At 37.9% G+C, this 21976-nt stretch overlaps 1 protein-coding gene across 50 annotated transcripts in view; it reads right to left on the minus strand.

Moving 5' to 3' along the window:
* Positions 1 to 21976, minus strand: part of ABI3BP (ABI family member 3 binding protein) — a 293296-nt gene that overhangs the window by 162688 nt on the left and 108632 nt on the right. For all 50 annotated transcript variants that reach the window (XM_060416671.1, XM_012188960.4, XM_060416802.1 and 47 more), the window contains exons 3-6: positions 21040 to 21108; positions 17866 to 17998; positions 2271 to 2452; positions 1690 to 1745 (exon numbers count right to left, since the gene is read on the minus strand). In XM_060416671.1, coding sequence (XP_060272654.1) covers positions 1690 to 1745; positions 2271 to 2452; positions 17866 to 17998; positions 21040 to 21108 — 440 coding nt within the window. The remainder of the gene's footprint in view (positions 1 to 1689; positions 1746 to 2270; positions 2453 to 17865; positions 17999 to 21039; positions 21109 to 21976) is intronic.

Genomic DNA, 21976 nt, shown 5'->3' on the forward strand with positions numbered 1-21976 from the left:
CGTTGAGTCTCATGTAAGCTAAAGCACGACAGCCAAGAGGCTGGGAGATAAGATGTGTTTCCTAGGAAACCATTCACAACAGTGAGGATTATTCTAGAAGAGAATGGAAGAGTGGCTCTATTCCTTGTGACTGGCTTTGACAGCCAAAGCCAAAGGGACCTTGAACTGAAGTGAAAGAGTTAGTCACTCAGTCTTATCCAACTCTTTGTGACTCCATGGAGTGTAGCCCATCAGGCTCCTCTGTCCATGGGATTTCCCAGGCAAGACTACTGGAGTGGATTGCCATTCCCTTCTCCAGGGGATCTTCCCAAGCCAGGGATTGAAACCAGGTCTCCTGCACTACAGGTGGATTTTTTTTTTTTTTTTTACCACTGAGCCACCAGGGAAGGAACGTTGGCAATGGTCCCTTGAATGGCAGAATTCAATACTTGGTACTAAGCTGATTAGTTAAGTATTTGGGAAAAGTACATACTCTCAACAATGCAGGATCTTACTGCATATAAGATAGCAAGATAAAACCCACATAGTTTAAATTATTACAAAATCAAACCACTAAAACTAAAAAAAAAAAAGATAATTATTTATCTCATCTCTGGGTAAAGGAAGAGCTTACTAAAATATCAGGCAATTGAAGATATGACGATGGAAAGACAAATAACTTGATTAAGCAAATTAAGACTTGCCTATTTCACAAATTCTTATAAACAAAATTGATAACAAATGTGACAATAATGTTTCTAGATGATATCACTAAGAGTCTTTGTTCTTTAGTGTCTTTAAACGATTCAATTTAAAAAAACCACAAGATGCCCAATAAACAAAGAACTGAAACTAAAGATCATTAAATGGAAAATACAAATGACTAATAAATAAGTGAACTAAGTGCTGCTTTATCAGCAATCAGAAATAGAAATTTACATGTCATTTTACATTATTACACTAGCCAAAAATTTAGTGATGGAAATACATAATGTTGAGAATCAGGGTACTACATCAAGACAACTCTGATCCATTGCCAGCAAGATTGCAAATTGGTAAAAAAAAAAAAAAAAAAAAAAGTTGACCAGCCATATTAGAAAGTTTAAATATTGTTAAAAATCTAAATTACTAATTCCTGGTCTAAGTATCTACATATCTACTTTAAGGAAGAAATCAGAAATGTGAACAGGATTCTCGACTGAAAATGGCAGGCACGTGAAATATACAGACACTGGCTGTACTGAACAGAGGCTGGGCATGTTACAAACCAAACCACTTGCTTCTTCATTTTGAAAAGGGCTGGCTCTTTTAAGTAGGAAATGTTAGAAAATAGAGCAAAGATTTGAACAATGGCAGGGTGAGGAGAACACCTACTAATTCACTCTTGAAACATCTTATGGTGGAAAACAACTCATGGGACAGAAGATAATAAGAATAGCCTCAAAATAAATGGAATACTGAAATACTAGGTTAATTATGTTGAATATCGGAATTTTAGAGCTTTAAACAAATTAGAGATGATTTGGTCTCACGCTTCTACCTCCATTTTCTGAGAAAGAAACTAATTTGTAAAATGTCACATACCAATACTTGATAGCTAGGCAGGTAATCCAGTTTCAGTACCTCATAAAAGGACCACTTCCTTAGTTAAATAAAAGTATAATACAGATATTTTAAAAAGACTATTCTTGAAAATAACGTGGTACATACCACAGAGTGGACTTGGTCATAGGTACTTTGGATTTTCCCATTTACTTTGCTTTTACCTGACAAAAACAAAAAGAAAATGACATTCGTTTCATTCTTCTTTACCCTAAATCAATTCTTACTAGTCATTACGAAGACAACTACACCTACTGCTGTAACTTGGGCATATTATTTTATTTGCTATCATTTCAACACTGATCCTAATGATGTTTGAAACAAAGGATGTTAGGAAACAAGCCTCAGGCCCCATAGTCTTTGCATGTTCATTTCCACTGGCCCAGCTGTTTCACTGAATATTCATACATGGTATTGTTTTTTTGGCTCAGTTAGTGTTCAGAGATTGATTTAAAACCAGACCAATGGCCAAATAAATTTGGAATGATTTGTTACTGTCAAATGTTAATCATTTTTCAAAGAAACACTCACTATAGAAGATCCTGAATTATTAATGCTCCAATTGTTTACTTTCATAGTTTCATAAATATAGAAAATGAGAATTAGCTCATATTACACAACTAATAAAATAAAAATTTATAATTAGAGAAAAATAGTACAGAAAGCTCACTCAAAGGTCCAGTACTTACTTCCGACAATAGTCTTGTGATTAAAAATCTTACTCCAAATTCCACCTTCTACATTGTCTTTCACTCCGAATTCATAGACCGTGTCAGGCTTTAGATTTTCCACAATTGTTTCAGTGGCTGGACAGAGTTGAAAAATCCATTTCTTTTCCTTATCCTTTTCTCTATAGCGAATTGTGTAGTATCTGTCAAATAACCAAAGTATGCTGTAAAACCACAGGGAGATTCAGAATGTATTTCAAGTTTCTTAATATATCACAGACCCCCAGCTACTCTTAAGATTTAATATTGGCTACTCTTAAGATTTAATATTGGCTTCTCTTAAGATTTTTAGTTTGCAAAGAACATGAAAAAAATTGCTCAATGTATGCTTGAGCTTTTAATTTCTAATAGTGAGTTCAGGGACCAGGAAGGAGCATAATTCTGGAATTCTGGTCTGACAGAATTCCAGCTCTCTCAGTTCTCTTTGGAGAAGGAAATGCAACCCACTCCAGTATTCTTGCCGGAAGAATCAAATGGACAGAGGAGCCTGACAGGTTACAGTCCATAGGGTCACAGAGTCAGACAAGACGGACGCAACTTAGCACATAGCACATACAGTTCTATTATTTGCTACTTTGCAAAATGAAAGTTTGAGAACACTAAGCATTCATCTTTTTCTAAATGAATAGAAAAGAATACAGACATATTTTTATAAATATTTAATATTATAGCTTTATAACTGTATGGGTTTAAGCCTTTTAATCCCATGCAGGTATGTTAAAGATAATATTGTTCAATTTTTTAAAAGAGGAACCTCAGATTCTAATGCATCCAGGACTGCATTTCAGGGGTAAAATTTTCTCATTATTTAAAAAAAAAAAACCCAACACCAATAGTCAAGCGAAGAACACAGTGAGAAAGACCAAACAATGCAAATTCAAGATCATTGTTACATATTTGCTAAGGGCTTCATAATATTCAGAAACATGTATGGCAAAGTGATGATAATCCTCACTACTAGTTTTTTTTTTCCATCTTTATCACATAGTAGGCTTTGCATATATTATCTCATTTAATGACTCACCAGGCGATACATTTAATTGTCACAAAAACATTTTAAGTGGTAGGAATCATTAATCCCATATGAAAATGATGTTTCAGAAAGATCACTTAACTTCAGTTCAGTCACTCAGTCTGGTCTGACTCTTTGCAACCCCATGAACCGCAGCATGCCAGGCCCCCCTGTCCATCACCAACTCTCAAAGTTAACCCAAACTCATGTCCATTGAGTCGGTGATACCATCTAACCATCTCATCCTCTGTCGTCCCCTTCTCCTCCTGCCTTCAATCTTTCCCAACATCAGGGTCTTTGCAAATGAGTCAGCTCTTCGCATCAGCTGGCCAAAATATTGGAATTTCAGCTTCAACATCAGTTCTTCCAATGAACACCCAGGACTGATCTCCTTTAGGATGGACTGGTTGGATCTCCTTGCAGTCCAAGGGACTCTCAAGAGTCTCCTCCAACACCACAGTTCAAAAGCATCAATTCTTTGGCACTCAGCTTTCTTCACAGTCCAACTCTCACATCCATACATGACCACTGGAAAAACCATAGCCTTGATTAGGTGGACCTTTGTTGGCAAAGTAATGTCTCTGCTTTTTAGCATGCTGTCTAGGTTGGTCATAACTTTCCTTCCAAGGAGTAAGCATCTTTTAATTTTATGGCTGCAATCACCATCTGCAATGATTTTGGAGCCCCCTAAACTAAAGTCAGCCACTGTTTCCACTGTTTCCCCATCTATTTGCCAGCCCAGTGTCATCTAGCCAGTGATGTTTACCAGCAGCAGTGGCAGAAACAGAAAAGAAGGAAAAGCTCCTCTCGCTCTGAGCTGAACAGCCTCCCTAATTGGGGAGGCTGGACGGATCAGGACAGGGGGTATATTGCTCTTGGACACAGCAATGAGAAGGGCTACATGTATCAATAACAATAGGTTTTATAAGCAGATTATGAAAAAGAAAATTATAAAATGATGCATGTTTTCAATTTACTCTCAAAAATTTAGTATCTTTCCCCTACTCCTCATCCCACAAAATTAAATTGACTAAGATTTACATCCATTACTTTTATTTAAAGCCCTAAAGTCCCTTATTTACCCAGGCTAAAATTGTTTATTGAATCCCCTCTAAGCACCAGAAACAAGTTCTTAATATGAAAAAAAAAAAAAAAAAGAAAAATTTAAGCAGAATCTCTAGAAATAAGGGCCAGGACTGTCTACATAAATTGTGGAGCTCACTGCAAAATGAAAACATGGAGCCCCTTATTCAAGAATTATTAAGAGTTTTAAGACAGTGACAACAGAGCATTAAGCCAAGCATGGGTCCTTCTAAGTGGGGAACCTGTGTACCTGTATGGGTTGCACATCCATGATGTCAGCAAGGGAGTTATACAGTAACAGTTACACAGTAAGTACACAGAGGGGGTGTATCTGTACATTCAGTTTGCTTTCTTACTAGCTACAAACTACTGAAATGCTCGAAATCATTCACTAGCTTGCTTCTCCCTAGTAAAAGCAGCTCTCTGGACTCCATACCCCATTCCAAAGTCAAGAAGACAAAACAAGTGGAGGAGGCAGTTCCAGCCAAAACACTAACTGCTACTGGGAACAAATGTTATAGAATACTAGTCCTCTGTGTTCTGTGAATTGAACCATCAACGGCAATTTATGAAATATATTTGTTGAGAAGTATGTCCTATGGAATTTCTGTTGCTTTTTTTCCCCTGCTGTGGCTATTACAAGACTTCAGAGAAGTGCAGAGAAAACTAAAATTAGAGCAGATGGGCCTCCACAGCTTTGCATCTCTAGTTTGGATACATTTCTCAGCTACTTGCATGATCTGGTGGAGGCGGAGGGCAATGCTTACAGAATTACCAAAGGTAATCTGGGGATTCCAGGGTTCCCAGTAAATCTGATTTTATATTCTCTTCTTAGGAATAAAATCAGACAGAAATATTCTAAGACTATGTTCAAAAAAAAAATCTAGCCTGTACATTTTTTTCTATTTTGATCACAAAGCATTCTAAATAACCTCTCTTGTACCCAGTTTGGCAGAAAAAATAAAAGTGCAGGAAGCTAGGCCTTCTCCTTGGCTTCAGTTAGGTTCCCTCATCAATACTGGCTTAATTGGTAATTGTATAATATAGGCAAGTTCTGAATTTTAAAAGATCATAAACAAGGCTGCTGCTGCTAAGTTGCTTCACTCGTGTCCGACTTTGTGCGACTCCATAGACGGCAGCCCACCAGGCTCCGCCGTCCCTGGGATTCTCTGGGCAAGAACACTGGAGTGGGTTGCCATTTCCTTCTCCAATGCATGAAAGTGAAAAGTGAAAGTGAAGTCACTCAGTAAGTGTCAAGGCTACTTAGCTATAAAATGGTGAAGCATATTTTCTTGATTTTAAAGCAAAATATAGGCCTTATGATAAAAATACTGTATAACCTAGCACAGAGTAGGTACTCCGTATATGTTGTGAAACTGTTAGGCAGGAAGTTAGGCATGAGCAACCAGAGGTGGCCTGGCAGAAAAGGATGCAAGTTGATCCCTAAACTCCACCCCAGACACACCCAGGAGAGCTCAGAGATATGCTACAAAAATAACCACAGAGACTTTTCCAACTCCTGCAGATGCACCCTAGGCACACAGTGGATACAAATTAACCACAGGAGCTTCTCCAACTCTGGCACATGCCCCCTTGATGCACAGCTCTGTCCTGAAGTAACCTTAGGCAACCAGGAGCCCTTGAAGGGTTCATAAATATTCAATACATAGAGACATCTGATGATAACAGACTGAATTATGGGAAACACATTCACAATAGAGCCTGTTATATAACTTGCAACTGCCAATCAAAACTCTCATGTAGATGAATATGTGACAGCCCCATTTTGCATGTGCCCAGACATGCCCCCTTCCCCGACTGGCCTTGAGTGTATGCCCATTTGTGTTTTGCACAGGGCAGAGCCAAGAGGAGAAGACGGAGTGAAAAAGGGAAGCCAAGCGGGATCATGGCCACTCCTTCAGGGTCAACCCACCCTCGTGTCTCGGGAGTGTACTATCCGCTGTCTATTTAATAAAATATCTGTCTGCTTGAGCTGTAACCAGTCTGTTGTTTTGAATCCCTGCTTCGATGAGACAGGAGCCGAGACAGGAACTAAGAAATCCTGCCTGCTTGAGCTGTAGTCTGTCATTCCAAATCTTTGTTACGATGAGACAAGAACAGGGAGAGAAATAAATTGATGTGACAAAACAAATAGAATGGATACTTTGGTACTCATAGGGTCATTCTATAATTAGAATACAGTTGCTCTAAATGGCCAGTGACTCAATCACCAAAAAATACTGATTTAAGCCGTTGTATCTATAGTTGTATTTTGTAATATGTCATTGCATAAGGCTTCACTTAGCAGATCTCAGCATTCTCATAGAGTCAATGCAAATGGAAGGAAAGTTCAAGAAATGTCTATGTGGTACATTTGCAGAGGGCTTACAGATATTTTAAAATTTATTTCCATGTTTCTGTACAAAAAATTCTGAACTTAGCAGAGCAAGAATTATTATCGAAGAAAGAGAGAGGCTAGGAAGTGTCTAAAGCCTGAGAATGAGTGGCAGAGCCAGGAAAAGGGTTATTTACTGACCCATAAACTAACACAAGGAGATCCAACCAGTCCATTCTGAAGGAGATCAGCCCTGGGATTTCTTTGGAGGGAATGATGCTAAAGCTGAAACTCCAGTACTTTGGCCACCTCATGCGAAGAGTTGACTCATTGGAGGAGAAGACTTTAATGCTGGGAGGGATTAGGGGCAGGAGGAGAAGGGGACCACTGAGGATGAGATGGCTGGATGGCATCACTGACTCGATGGACGCAACACTGAGTGAACTCCGGGAGTTGGTGATGGACAGGGAGGCCTGGCGTGCCGAGATTCATGGGGTCGCAAAGAGTCGTACACAACTGAGCGACTGAACTGAACTGAAACTAACACCATGTGTACTACATTGGACCATCTTTCTACTGCAGGGCTTACAAAAGGAAATGCAAAGAGAAGGTAAAATGAATCCGCAAGGAAGAGAATGAAAAGGAATCAGAAGTTCTTTCAGCATTACTTAAGGCTTCCATATAATCGGAGACTTCCCATTATTGTCTGAGGATATCCACGATCAAAAGTTGACTGCACTTTTTTTCTGTGGTTAATCAAATTTGGGCACAAGTGCTTGGAGAGGCAACAAGTCTATTACAGATGGAGGTAGCAGCCAGTGAATGTCATCAGAGCAGACCTCTGGAAAGCCTGACCAGCAACTGGACATTAGAAACAAGGACATCTCACATCCCAAACAAGTGGTTAGGAACTGTTGAGGGTGGTGTTTGAGTCAGCTGGCAACATTCTGTGCTTGGATCTCCCCAAGAGTCCAAAACTGACAATAGTCTTTATTATAACTTAAAAAATACTATAATTCCTCCAAATGTAATGGAGAAGGCAGATAGTGGCTTGGCTTGGATCTCTTTCAGCTGCAAGATAGTAGCATCCCCTCAGGAGAGTCTCTTTGCCCACTTACATGTCAATTTTCTACTTTGAAAAATGGGGATTGGAGTAAACAATCATTGAATCCTTTGTTTCTAAAATTTTATTCTAAAAAAATAAAATAAAATTTTATTCTAGCTACAAATAAGACATTCTGTTCTAATGAAATTCAGAGGCAGAACTCAGACTAGAAACCCTGGAGGTAGAAATATCATAAATGAAGCTTATGATGTAACTGCCATTGAGTTCTACTAAGTGAAGAAATTGCATAATGTCAAAATAAGTGTAGTCCTTTTACAAACTAGCCCAGATTGATGCACATGGCTGGTCATTTTGGGACTTTCTATACTTTTTTTTTTTTTTTTTTTAGCAATTCTTCTATCTCTATGCGATTAATCACTATATTTCCTACAACATCTATCAGTTTCTTCCTTTTTTTTTTTTTTTTGCTCTCTTCACACCAAAGGACAAGTCCTGATGCCCCATTGTCAACATCCTTACTGCCAATCTTAGACTCTGACTGCTGATATAAAATCTGCCCTCACCCTCTTTCTCTCAAAATCTCTCTCTCCTCCTTCACTCTCTTTTATCCCTCTCCAATTTTAGGGTTCTCCCTTCTAAAAATAACTCTCTTGGTAATTTTATTCCATTTTATTATTCCATCCACTTTGCATCCTTTCTCCTGATTCTTTGAGACTTTCTCTGAGCCAAAAAGTTGTTCAACTGTTTTCCATTATATCAAAGCTGCTGCTGCTGCTGCTAAGTCACTTCAGTGACTAAAATGAATATTTACTTCTTATTCCTGTCACTACCTTTTAACACAAATTTCTCCAAAGTAATCTATCTTTTTTCTGTTTTCTTACTGCTCATAACGCCCAAATCTCTTTGCAATCCTGTGTCTGACCTGTTAGTGTAGTAAAACCTCATGATCAAATCCCATGATTTAATCATTTGTGAGTTTCACAACTACCTTAAAATCTACTCATCATTCTCAAATGTGCTCCTATTCCTGTTGTCCTCACGTTCCTTCTCGCCCATGTCCCCTCTGTTTTCAAGTCCAGTTATGTTTCCCTGCGTGACACCTCTCACACTTATCTTGTCTCTACTCCTGAATAGCACTTACAGGCCCAGTCCAGGTCCTTACTATCTCTGGACTCTTGGAATAATTTTCGAACTGGAAACCATTTTCAATGTCTCTTTATCACTTACTGCTGCCTGATGTAAGTTCAACAAAAGAAAGACGTCTCTAGTGATTTTAGTGCCATCTAAAATGGAACAGTTTACCTGAAGTGGCAATTATCACATAATATAAGGTAACTAAAACACACACACACACACACACACACACACACACAAGAAGATTAGCAGCAAATTCAGTATCATTTTTTGCAACCTCTTATGCAAGAATTTCTATCCGTGCTTTCTAGGGTAGGTTGTGGTGTGGCCCAACAGAGAGCATCTTTTAAGAGTTGTGTCTCTGTACCCCTCACTGGCCCCCACCTTGTTCTGCCTGCAACCTCATCTTTCTGAGGTCCTCACCCTTGATGTCTGGACAGTCCACCTACTATGTGCACAAGGACCTTCATCTCTGACTCCTGCCCACAGCCTGTGCCTCCCTTGGCCCACACCACACATTTAACATGTATCATCTCATTTAATTCTGACATCTCTATGAGATATTACTATTATTACTCCCATTTTACAGATTTCAGAGAAAGTTCAAGGATTGAAGGGACTGGCTAGATGATTTTTAAAGCTAGTTTTGGACATTCCACTTGCCTATTTGTTTGTACATTTGTTGAGAATTACCTCTGTAAAGTGTGATTCTATGGTGTGTGTGTGATAGAAGACAAGTACGACACCAGGCATAAATTCAAATATGAGCTCACAGAATAGGGAGGGTGGTAGATGTACATCTGAATACGACTAAAGGAGGCAGGATGAAAAGCAGAGCATCTGAGGGTAGTTGGGTATGGCACTCTGCAGCCTGAACTCACAAAATGGTTACATTGCAAATCCCATCCCAGTGGTAGACTGAAAGCATGACGTCCTACCCAGATCCATGGAAAGGACAAGACCAAATCTAAACCTCAAGTCAGGAGAATGACTCACAGATTCCTTGAGATAGATACTTAGAGAAGTTTTGTGATTTTTTTCTTTAACCAAGTAGTGGGAACCTGGGGGAGATTCTTAGACAGGTGAATAAACTTGAGCAGTAATGAAGGAAGCTAGATTTATCAGCAGTGGAAGAATGAGAGAAAAACTGGAGGGAGGAATCTCAACTTGCTATAATCCAGATGAGATAATCGGGCTTCCTAGGTGGCGCTAGTAGTAAAGAATCTGCCTGCCAAAGCAGGAGAATCCCATGGACAAAGGAGCCTGGTGGGCTACAGTCCATGGGGTTACAAAGAGTCAGACACGACTGAGCAACTTAGCAGCAGCAGATGCGAAAACAAAGGAGTGAATCATGGAAGAAATACGATGGAGCAGGGAAAAAGAAACAGATCAACGTTACATTTCTACAAAATAATTGATGAGACTAGGCTCCTTATAGGATATGGGTACCAAGGAAAGTGTAAATAATATTCAAAACTCAACTTTCAAACTTAAGAAGAGAGAAGTTAAAGTGATAGAAGAGGAGATTTTTTTAGTGGTATAGACGACATTAGTTTGAGTTTGAAGTAATGAATACTGTTACCTGGTTATCCTAATGAAAATATTCAATGGACAATGAGAAATACACTCTTAAAACTAGGCCAAGATCAGAGGTTCAGCACTGGAGGTCATTTATATCCTTACACCACTCCTAATATTCCTTGTAGAACATCAACTTCAGAAAGTCCTGGGAGCTTTTGAAAATGAACAATCTCAGGCTCTTCCTCAGGTCTATGGAATCAGAACCTGCATTTTAACAATATCTTCCACATGATTGAGTAGGTCAAGGCTGTATATTGTCACCCTGCTTATTTAACTTATATGTAGAGTACATCATGTGAAATGCTGGGATGGATGAAGCACAAGCTAGAATCAAGATAGCGGGAGAAATATCAGTAACCTCAGATATGCCGATGAAACCACTCTTAGCGAAGAACTAAAGAGCCTCTTGATGAACGTGAAAGAGGACAGTGAAAAAGTTGGCTTAAAACTCAATATTCAAAAGACTAAGATCATGGCATCTGGTCCTATCACTTTGTGGCAAATAGGTGAGGAAACAATGGAAACAGTGACAGAATTTATTTTGGGAGGGCTCCAAAATCACTGCAGATAGTGACTGCAGCCATGAAATTAAAAGATGCTTGCTCCTTGGAAGAAAAGTTATGACCAACCTAGACAGCATATTAAAAAGCAAGAGATATAACTTTGCTGACAAAGGTCATTAGTCAAAGCTATGGTTTTTCCAGTAGTCGGGTATGGATGTGAGAGCTGGACTAGAAAGAAAGCTGAGTGCTCAAGAATTGATGTTTTTGAACTATGGTCTTGGAGAAGACTAGAGAGTCCCTTGGATTGCAAGGAGATGCAACCAGTCAATCCTAAAGGAAATCAATCCTGAATATGCATTGGAAGGACTGATGCTGAAGCGGAAACTCCAATACTTTGTCCACCTGATGTGAAGAACCAACTCATTGGAAAAGACCCTGATGCTGGGAAAGATTGAAGGTGGGAGGAGAAGGGGACAACAGAGGATGAGATAGTTGGATGGCATCACTGACTTTACGGACATGAGTTTGAGCTAGCTCTGGGAGTTGGTGACAGGGAAGGGACAGGGAAGCCTGGCATGCTACTCTCTATGGGGTCGCAGAGTTGGATACAACTGAGCGACTAAACTGAACTGAACCACATGATTTGCAAGTATATCAAAGCTTGAGTATCACTGTTCTACATAGACATGATAATTAAAGATATGGCTTACAGCTGAGATAAGGAGGATACTTAGGTGAGATATCCAAGGATAGATCTCTGTTCCACATTTGAGAGCCAGGATAACAAGCAAAAGAGAAGAGCAAGGGAGTAAGAGTAAAATCTAAATAAAATTTCAAAGGAAGAAAGAGTTCAAGAATGGGAGGATGGCCAAAAATTCCACAGAGATATTTAAAAGAATTAAGAACTGTGAAAAAAAAAAAAAAAACTATGGGATCTAGCAATTAATTGATCACTGATGATCACCTAGAGAAGTTTCAGTGGAACAGAAAGAGGGTGGGAGCCAGTGAAAAGGAACGAAGACTGTGAATGTGGTCAAGAAATCAAGAATAGGAGAGCACGTTAATCTGAGAAACTCTGGAATTAAGAAGAGAAACTGAAAAGTAGCCTGGAAGCTATAACAGGGTCAATGGAAAATATGTTGTTTGGGGGTAGGGAAATCTTGAGCATGTTTGGAAGCAAGAAAGGGAAAGTGAAGTCACTCAGTCCTGTCCGACTCTTTGCAACCCAATGGACTGTAGCCTATCAGGCTCCTCCATCCATGGGATTTTCCAGGCAAGAGTGCTGGAGTGGGTTGCCATTTCCTTCTCCAGGGGATCTTCCCGACCCAGAAATCAAATGCGGGTCTCCCACATTGCAGGCAGACGCTTTACCATCTGACCCAGCAGGGAAGCCCTGTAAGCAAGAGGCAGGGCACGAATATCAAGGAAGAGGGAAATGCAGAAGAGCAGAGAATATGGAAGGAACAGAATGGTGAGCACTGTCTGAAGGCAGAAACATGCTCCTCGGTAAGAACAGAAGAGATGTAAAGCTAAATCTGGGATGAAGAAAAAGGGAGCCAATCGCAGACTGCCTACATTTTCTTCAGTATTACAGAAACCAGGATGGACTGGGACATAAAAAGAGTCAGTCGGTAGCCAAGATGCTATTCTCAGGATTCAGGGTAAGGTGCCTAGACCAAAATTGTTGACATGGAAATAGAAATGGAAAAGTAGGAGATAAAGATACTAATGTGGGGATTTCTCAAATGCAAAACCAGCATAACCCAGAGCCTCAATACCTATAGGAAATGAAGAATTTTAAAATTTATGGAGCTTCATACTAGGGAGAGTAAAAGAATTATGATACTCAGAAAGGAGTCAGAATGGCTGGAATCTGCAAGATATTTTTACACGAATGCAATAGAACTGAGATGTCCATCAGCAGATGAATGGATGCGCAATGGAGAATTCATTTGAATCAGTTCTGATGAGATGGATGAAACTATTATTTTAACACATATATATGGAATTTATGGCAATACCCCATTTGGGTGGACTGGGGAGAAGAATGATGAATGACATTCTATGTATACTATCTGAATTGAATCCCCAGTCTGTCACTGAGCTTAAAAATATTACATGGCAAGATAAAGATTTTATGGAGTCATACTAGGGAGAGTAAAAGGATACTTCACAAGGAATTGATATTTCACGAGAAAAGTACAAATTCAATTTTGTCCTAAGTTTGAAGTAATAGTAAGACATAAAAGTGAAAATGCTGACATTTCACTATTTATTCATTCAGTATATATTTACCGAAGGCCTAATATGTACCCACTGCTGGCTTGGGTACTGGGAAAACAATGATGGTTATGATACCTATGGTCCCAGTCTTCACTGAGCTTAAAATTTACATGGCAAGATGAATGGGTAATGAGGCACTGAGCTCAATCAAGTGAGAATTCTTAGACCTCAAAAATATTCACTTAACAACTTGGGATAAAGAAAAAAGAGGCAAGAGTCAGCTCTGAACCAGCCAACAAGGAGAACCCTCATTCTACATTAAGAGCAAGTAAGTACAACGTGAAAGTGTTAGAAAATGTGAAAATGATTTCTAAACAAATCATAAAGCTTTAAAAAATTGGCAAAGGAGTGAGAACGAAGGCAATCTTAAACACTTTAACAAGCTGGAAACATGGGAAGGAAAAAATATGCTATTAATGGTGAAATACATTGTGGTTTTAACTTCTCATCTGGGCCAATTGGAAAGCTTTCTTTTGACCTCAGATATATTAAGGACAAATGTGTGCATTCTTCCTTTCAAAGCCCATTAAGAATAAAACATGTAAATTAAGCATATCTACTCTCCAATGAATGTGAACTCAGAAAGGCTCTAAAAATATGGGAGACCCAAATGGACCCCATGGGAGTAGGAGTGGAAACATACCACCAAGAATAAAGTGACAGTGAAGTAATATTTCCAAGCTTAAAACAAATAAAACAAAACCCAGAGATTTTCTCATTGGAAACTCACTATACTAGAGCTTTGATATGTAAAGTCAAAAACCAAAGTATAATAAAAATTTTTCCAATAAATTATTTGCCCTTGCATAGGATAAATGAAGTGACACAAATCAACGTGAAATGATTGTTTCTAAAAACTCAGAGACTTTACACATGGTGCCAAATATTAGAGTTAGTGGATTAAAATGACACCAGTTGATGTTCCTATAGCGAGCTGAGGGAATTCAGGTTCCAATGGCTTTGTCAAAATACACTCTTGAAGGAAAACTTGACCCGTCTTAATCTAATTTTCAAGAAGGAATCATTCCCTATAACCATTGTTGCTTATTTTAACCTACTGGATTAGTCTAAAGTCTAAAAAAAAAAATCTACATAATCATATGAGGGTGGATTTCTCCAAGTCTGCTTCTAATTATACTGACTGAGTTGTTCTGGTGGATTTATTTGGGTGTTTATAATATGTATAGTAATTCCAAAGCTTTTAAATAAGGACTATTACTTTGTTCTCAAATAGTTACAAAGACTTAAAAATGTCAACTCTTTATTAACTGCTCTAACTAGGGAGAAAGGAGGCATGGGTAAATAAAATTCACAACTACTCCAAATGCTTCTTTTGTCATTATATTTAATTCTTTCCTCTTAATTCTTAGTCATGTCTTAACAATTCCCTATTTCTGTCAAGGATACTTTGATCCTCCCACTCAGGTTTCAATGTTGGCAAGCATCTTGACATGTCATTACAGAATCTTTTATAAAATTTCATTCTAGAAAGAATTATTTATTTGAAATATTGTGGTTTGATGGGCATGACTCTACCTATTTGATGAGAAGACCAGAACCAGGGTTCACGGGTGAGGAAATGAGAGGGTGAGGTACACATGTGGTCTGAATAGCTTGGGGCCTTCAAGTCAACTACTTTAGATAAGAATTCTAGCTCCATCGGGTATCTGTACCTCTATCTTCTGCATATTCATTATCAATTTTTGCTGTCATACCGTGACAACATGTGTCAATTAGAATCAATCATCGGATAAGTTGTTTTGTGGAAGGGTCAGGAGAACCAAGTGAAACTCAAGACAGGGAGGCTTGAGGACAGGGAGGAAATCATATCAAATCTTGCTCTAGGAATTGGCAATTTCTTGAACCTCATGGATTTACCAAGCAAGTTGAATAACCATTAAAATCTGCTATGTTTTGTTACAAGAGTATCAAATATTTCTCCCCTTCTTCCTTTCTTCTTGCTCAATCTTCCCCTTTTTTCCTTCTTTCTTAATAAGAGACTAAAAAAAGGAAAAGGAAAAAGAAACTAACCCCCAGATATTTGTTTTTTCAACATTAGCACCCTGCACCAACTCATTAGAAACCAAAGTTACCGCAAGCAAGTAAGTTCTTTTAGGAGTCTGTTTCCAAACAAAGTTTCAAGTTTAGCAGTGGGTGAAATAGGAATATTTCAGATTCTTCGAAACAGTTCAAAATTATTTTTCAAAAACTTTGGCTTTGGCATTATCTTCTACATGCTTTTTTCAAAGAACTTCTTCCTTCAGAACTATGGGCATGTGAAAGAAAATTTGTTTCTTTCTTAGTTTAGATTCCCTAATCAAAGGCATATGAACAGCAGTTTTGGGAACTTAAACATTTTAAAGCTCTTTATTTGCTGTCCAATTCAGACAAATAAAAAGAAATAAAGCAATACAAAAAATAGACATTTGGCCAAAAAGTATATTAAAAAGTTTTCAATATATTTAGTACAAGGGAAAAATACATATTAAAATGGTAATGAGATATAACTACACTGCTGCTGCTGCTGCTGCTAAGTTGCTTCAGTCGTGTCCTACTCTGTGTGACCCCATAGACGGCAGCCCACCAGGCTCCCCCGTACCGGGGATTCTCCAGGCAAGAACACTGGAGTGGGTTGCCATTTCCTTCTCCAATGCATGAAAGTGAAAATAGAAAGTGAAGTCGCTCAGTCGTGTCTGACTCTTTGCGACCCCATGAACTGCAGCCTACCAGACTCCTTTGTCCATGGGATTTTCCAGGCAAGAGTACTGGAGTGGGCTGCCATCGCCTTCTCCAATAACTACACTAGGACCTAAATTGAAAAATGTTGGCGGCATGAAATGCTGGTGAGGATGTGGCACAACCAGAACTCTCATACACTGCCTGTGGGAATTTAAACGGAAAATTAGGCCAAAAAAATATACATCTTCCCTGTGACATAGCGATTCTACTTTTAGGTGTTTATCTAGTGTTAGCAGTGTAGTGTTAGTCTCTTAGTCACATCCGACTCTGCGACCCCATGGGTAACCCACCAGGCTCCTCCGTCCATGGGATTCTTCAGGCAAAAGTACTGGAGTGGGTTGCCATGTCCTTCTCCAGAGGTATTTATCTAAGATAAATTAAAAGGTATGTCTATAAGAATCTTATACAAAAATGTTTATAAAATTTATCTTCAAAATAACCAAAAACAAGACACAATTCAGGTGTCTACCAGCAAGAAAAATGGATCAAAAAATTCTGAAATACTCACATAATGGAATAATACTCAGAAACAAAAAAGGAATGAACTATTGTTACTTACAATGTCGTGAATGAATCTCAAAAAACATGCTGAATAAATAGGATAGACACAGAAAGAGAACATACTTATGATTTTGTTTACATGGAATTTTAGAGCAGACCAACTCTCTAACACTTTATAGGGTGATGAAAGAAAAATTTTTAATGGATTATACATTCCAAGTTACACACTTTCTGTAACTGACTAAATTGTACATGTAAGATCTGTGCATTTTACTGGGTTTAAATTATATTTTAATAATGAAGTCTTTTATTTTAAAGAAGGGATAAAACAATTTTTAAAAACCTTAAAGTCACTTTGAGTATTTAAAATAAAACACCTTTTAAAATAAATGTTCCTTTTGGTTGAAGCTTGAAAATTTTGATTGTCAGATGCAAAGTTTTGACTTTCAAAGCTGCTGTAGTGAATATTTATGACAAGCAAATATCACCTTATACCCAATTTAGAATCATGGTTCAGCATTTATTACAGTGACAACTATAGACAATGCCAACTCTATGTGTTGGATGGATAAATGGCAGTGATTTTAAAATAAACTTAAGTTTTTCTTACTTTGTTCTACCAAAGAAGATGGTGGCTTCATTTCCAAAGGTGTTTTCCTTGACCTACATTTCTCCATGTGTCCCTCTCCCCAATTTTCTAAGCCAGTGATCCCTAAGCTTAGGTGGGGACCAGAATCTCCTAGAGGGCTTGTTAAAACACAAATTACTTGGCCCCACCCTTGAAGTTTCTGATTCAGTAAGTCTGGAGATCTGAGAATTTCCATTTTTGTTAAGTTCCCAAATGATGCTGGTGCTGATGCTGCTTGGTTTAGGGACCAAAGTGAGAGAACTAGTGTTTTTAGCACTTCATCAATTGGCAGAATAAAGATTCATCTTTTTCAAATCAAGGATCAAATGTTGCAACTTTTAACGGTCTCTCCCAATTGCTTTCAACCTTACCCTCTGAGTTTTTATTATACTTATCACTGATAACCCCACTTATTATTTGGCTTATTTTGCCTTCTGTTTTTTTCTTTGGAAAGAAAAAAGTATGTGCATGTGTTTTCCATTCAGGTAGATGATAATTCCTGAAGGGTAGGGGCTCTGATGAGTGTGTCTTCATTCTCCTCAAACCAAGAACAGACTCTTCAGCAAATAGCTGATGTGCAGATACTGATGCCCCTGATATTTACACATCCTTCTAAAGCATGTGCAGACACTGTTGAGAGCAAGTGTCAATTTTCAGATGAAAAATAAAATTTTCCATAATGGTGAATTACCTGTCATTGGGACACTGACTTGGCAATGTCCAATCATGGTGGGGGTTGATGAGGAAGCCCCAGGACAGGAAGACTGAGCTTGGTGACAGAGTGCCAACCACCAGCTGGAGAGGTTTGCGAGGTCGTTTTTTACCTACAAAGGGAACAGACAGGTTAAATCTTGTAACAGTTAGCATATTTTCATGATTTGGGTAAAATATACAAAGATAATTTAGCAAGATGTTGAAGAATGTGAAAGCATTAAGTTCCTTTTCTTTTTATACAGTGCACAAATATTAATAATGCTTTGCCCATGAATTTAAGCAAGAATCAAATGAAATACCATTTTGAGATTTACATGTTTGTGTCTATGCATATAAACTATATCCATTCCTAGTTTTTATTTTCTTGTGGGTCAAGGATGAACATGGAGGTCTTGGCTATTACCAGTGAAATAAACAAACACACACACATACACATATAGGTATATATACACTTACTTTTCTTTTACAGACAAGATAAAATGTTATGCTTATTTTTAACCTGAAACCATGAATTTGTTTCACACTTAGAAACAACTCAGGTTGAAGTCTCTCTCTATATATATATATTGTTTTTAAACTATTTGGAAGTGTAAAATCTCTTGCCAGAGCATTTCAATGACCTCTCTTTTTTTTTTTCTTTTTTTTACAGTAAGTATTGAAACAGAAAAAGTATACACATTCTTAATATTGCTGGAAGAGTAGGAATAATATAAGTAGTTATTCCAACAAGACTAATTAGATTTGGGCAATGCCAAGTGTGATTCTGATAAGCAACTCTAGATTCTTTTCAAGTATACGTGAGGGGCAGATTATTTGCTTTTTCAAAAATATTTGAAACTTTAGGAACACGAGGACAGTGAAAAGGAGGAGTGCCTATTACTTCTGCTAGGTTTCAGTTGTATTAATTGTTATTCTGGCAGAAAAGCCCTCTGAGACCAGAATATACATAATCTAGTGGTGGTAAGTTACTTCGTTATGACATAGATGAATTTTTTTAAGATATCTTAAATAATTTTCAAGGGTGGTTATTATTTAGTTGGTTGCAAACATGCAATTATACTTCTCTATAAATTTTTCCAGTTTACCTGTAATAGTACCTTATCTGACTATGATTCAAAGGGTTCAGGTCTGGTCCCCAAAGAGGGCAGGTTAGAATCTGAGATAATGTGATTCTGACAAGTTGTTTTTTCTATCCCTGAGTTGATTTTCACTCATGTAATATAATTGTCTCATTTTATAGATGAAAAAGAAAGTCTTGAATAATTTCAAGGTTGTCCAAGGTCACAATGAAAGCACGCTTAAGACTCAAATCCAAGTCTCCTGCATTGTAATCTAGTTTTCTTTTTATTACATCACTAGTTTAGCTCACAATGTATGAAAGTAATGCCATTTAGAAAAACTACATTTTTCTTTCCTCAAGGAATCTAAAGTTTATATGACTAAGTTCACTGTTGGATCTTCAATTTTAATTACTTAATCATTTTTAAATTATGTGGCAGATACAAATATAAAATGAATGGAAGCTAATCCATTACTCATTACATCACTCTTCAATGCAGATTACAAAAACAAAAATTATATCCGTTGCCTGAAAGGAAAGGTGGGGTATTATAGCCTGACCGTAGGATGACACTATTTCCTGAGTTGGTCATCACACAGTGAAAAATAATCTAAGGCCAGTGTCACAGAAGCCCACAGATGAAATGAAGTTATAAACTGCCATTAAGGTATAATCACTCTCTTGACTTTTCTTACTTATTTTTGCATATTTGTTTTATAACCATACTAAGAAAAAGTTCAGTGACTATGAAGCCAGAATCGCATAGAACCATACTCATGCTTCCTGACTTTATTGTTAAATATTTTGAAATAGAGTCTTCAAATACTGGAGGACTTTTCTTTGCAAGTGTATGGAAAGCTTCTTAGACAATGATCACTAGTAAGTTTTAAGTACTGATTGAAATCTCCCTTGTGCTTGGGATATTATAAGAGGTCAAGTAAAAGGATCTGTAGTTCTCAAAATAATTAACCATTTATTGCTTCTCTTTAAAAAAAAAAAAAGAAAAAGAGGAAACCAACAGAAGCCTCGAGGGGGGAGGTTTGCAGCAACCAGTTTTTGGTAATCAGGCATAGGTAATACACTGAGGAGACAGAATACATAGCTGCCAAGGGCCCATTTGCTCAATATCTGTACATTCTCCCAATGCTTCTTATCCCTTTGAGAAAGATCTTTCTTTCTGTGTGACACCCAGTGTACCATAAAAGGCAAATATGATTAGGGAATAATTATTTTGAGAACAGTTCACATTAGAACATGAAAAAGAAAAGCACCACGATCAACTCTATCTACAGACTAGGAAGCTGTGACATAAGATATTAAAAGCATTTTCACAGATTTATTAGTCCTTCCTAACAGCAAGGGCTTGCTTATTTGATCTGAGAAGAAATTTTAGCAGTGAAATTGGGACAACGTCTTCCTTAGTTGTATAGAAATATTTCTACTTTTTTATACACATGGTATCTAGTTGCCTGTTTCACATCTCCCTGGGAAGATGATGTGTCACACTGCTGTTTTATGAAAGAAGTCTAGTTTTCTGTGTCTGACTAAATTTGGTTTGGAGGCATAAATAAAATCCAAGTCCCAACTCATTTAACACACATGTAAATGAGTTATGCTTTTGAAATGTCAAGTTTCCTTCAGCAAAGTTTAGATCTCACATTTTGCCCTAAAAATCTGAAAGACACAAGAGCAGGCTTTAGTTCACACATTGCAACATAGAGGGAGTCAACAGGAGCTAAACTCTAAATAAGCACTTACTCTGGGCCAGGCCTGTCCTACGTAGCTGTGAACTCATCTCATCCTCACCCAGACCCTACCATACAGCAGAACAGGGGCATAGAGAGGTTCAATAATTTGCCTCAACTCTCTGCTGTTTGTATGTGGTGGGGTGGATAAGACCCAAGGAGCCTCTCCCAACCAGGCTATGCTACTTCCCAAGCAGGGTTATCTGTTTTCAGGGGACTGCTGGGCATCATACGTCTTCTAACCTACCTTCCTGAGGCATCCCCAAGACACGTGGTCTCCATGGGTAGAAAAGAGATGAAAAGGCATGGTTTAAAGTTAACAATAATAGTGAATCAACAAAAATACCTGAGCATGACTTCTTTTGACTGGGGGGAGGAGCGGGCCGAACGACGATCAGATACTTAGGCTCAGCATCTGGAAATGGTAACATCATTTATCAGTAAGATTCTTTGTGAACAAGCAGCCTTCATGACAGCACACCCATTCCTGACTCAGTGTTCCCCAGCCTTAGTCACTGTAACCACAGAACCAGCGGGTGAGCGGGCTCAGGCATTCGGAAAGTTCATACTTCTTGCGATGGTTCAGGCCATTAAGTTTTTAAAGTGAAAATTAAATCCAGATTTTCAAAACCTCATGGACAGGAACAGGGGAGAAGTCTTAAAAGAATCATGCTAGGGACACAGATTTCATGCCACATTTTTGATAGTCCTTTTCTCTACAAATTTTTTTTTTTTTTTAATCAGATCATGTCTCATCTGTAATCCTACTCCTCACAGAGGATCAGAATGGTGCTTCAAAATCAGAGAAGGAAAATCATACTTGCACAGGACACACGAGTCTCAACCATTGACTGATTTGAAACTGCTCATTTCCTGGATATCTGAATATTCTCTATAATATCCTACCTATTTTTAAATCCTGTTTGCATCATTTTTCAACCTGTTATCACATCTAATCATTTTCATGAAAAATTTTAAAACAAAGTCACAATTTAAGTTGGTATAATTTCCACATAAATACACTGATGGAAAATAGAGAATCTCTTTAAAATATTTAGGTTTTGTTGTAGGAAATTTGTGGGCTGGTATCTTGATAATTTTAGGTTACACAGGTGTATTTGTTGAAACTTATTGAACAGTAACAAAAGGGTCCTACCAGATAGTACAGGGAACTATATTCAATATCCTATGATAAACCATATGGAAAAAAATATGAGAAAGAATATATATGTATAATTGAGTCACTTTACTGTATAGCAGAAATTAAACACAACATTGTAAAC

This window comes from Ovis aries, chromosome 1 (assembly GCF_016772045.2).
Source record: "Ovis aries strain OAR_USU_Benz2616 breed Rambouillet chromosome 1, ARS-UI_Ramb_v3.0, whole genome shotgun sequence".
NCBI lineage: Eukaryota > Metazoa > Chordata > Mammalia > Artiodactyla > Bovidae > Ovis > Ovis aries.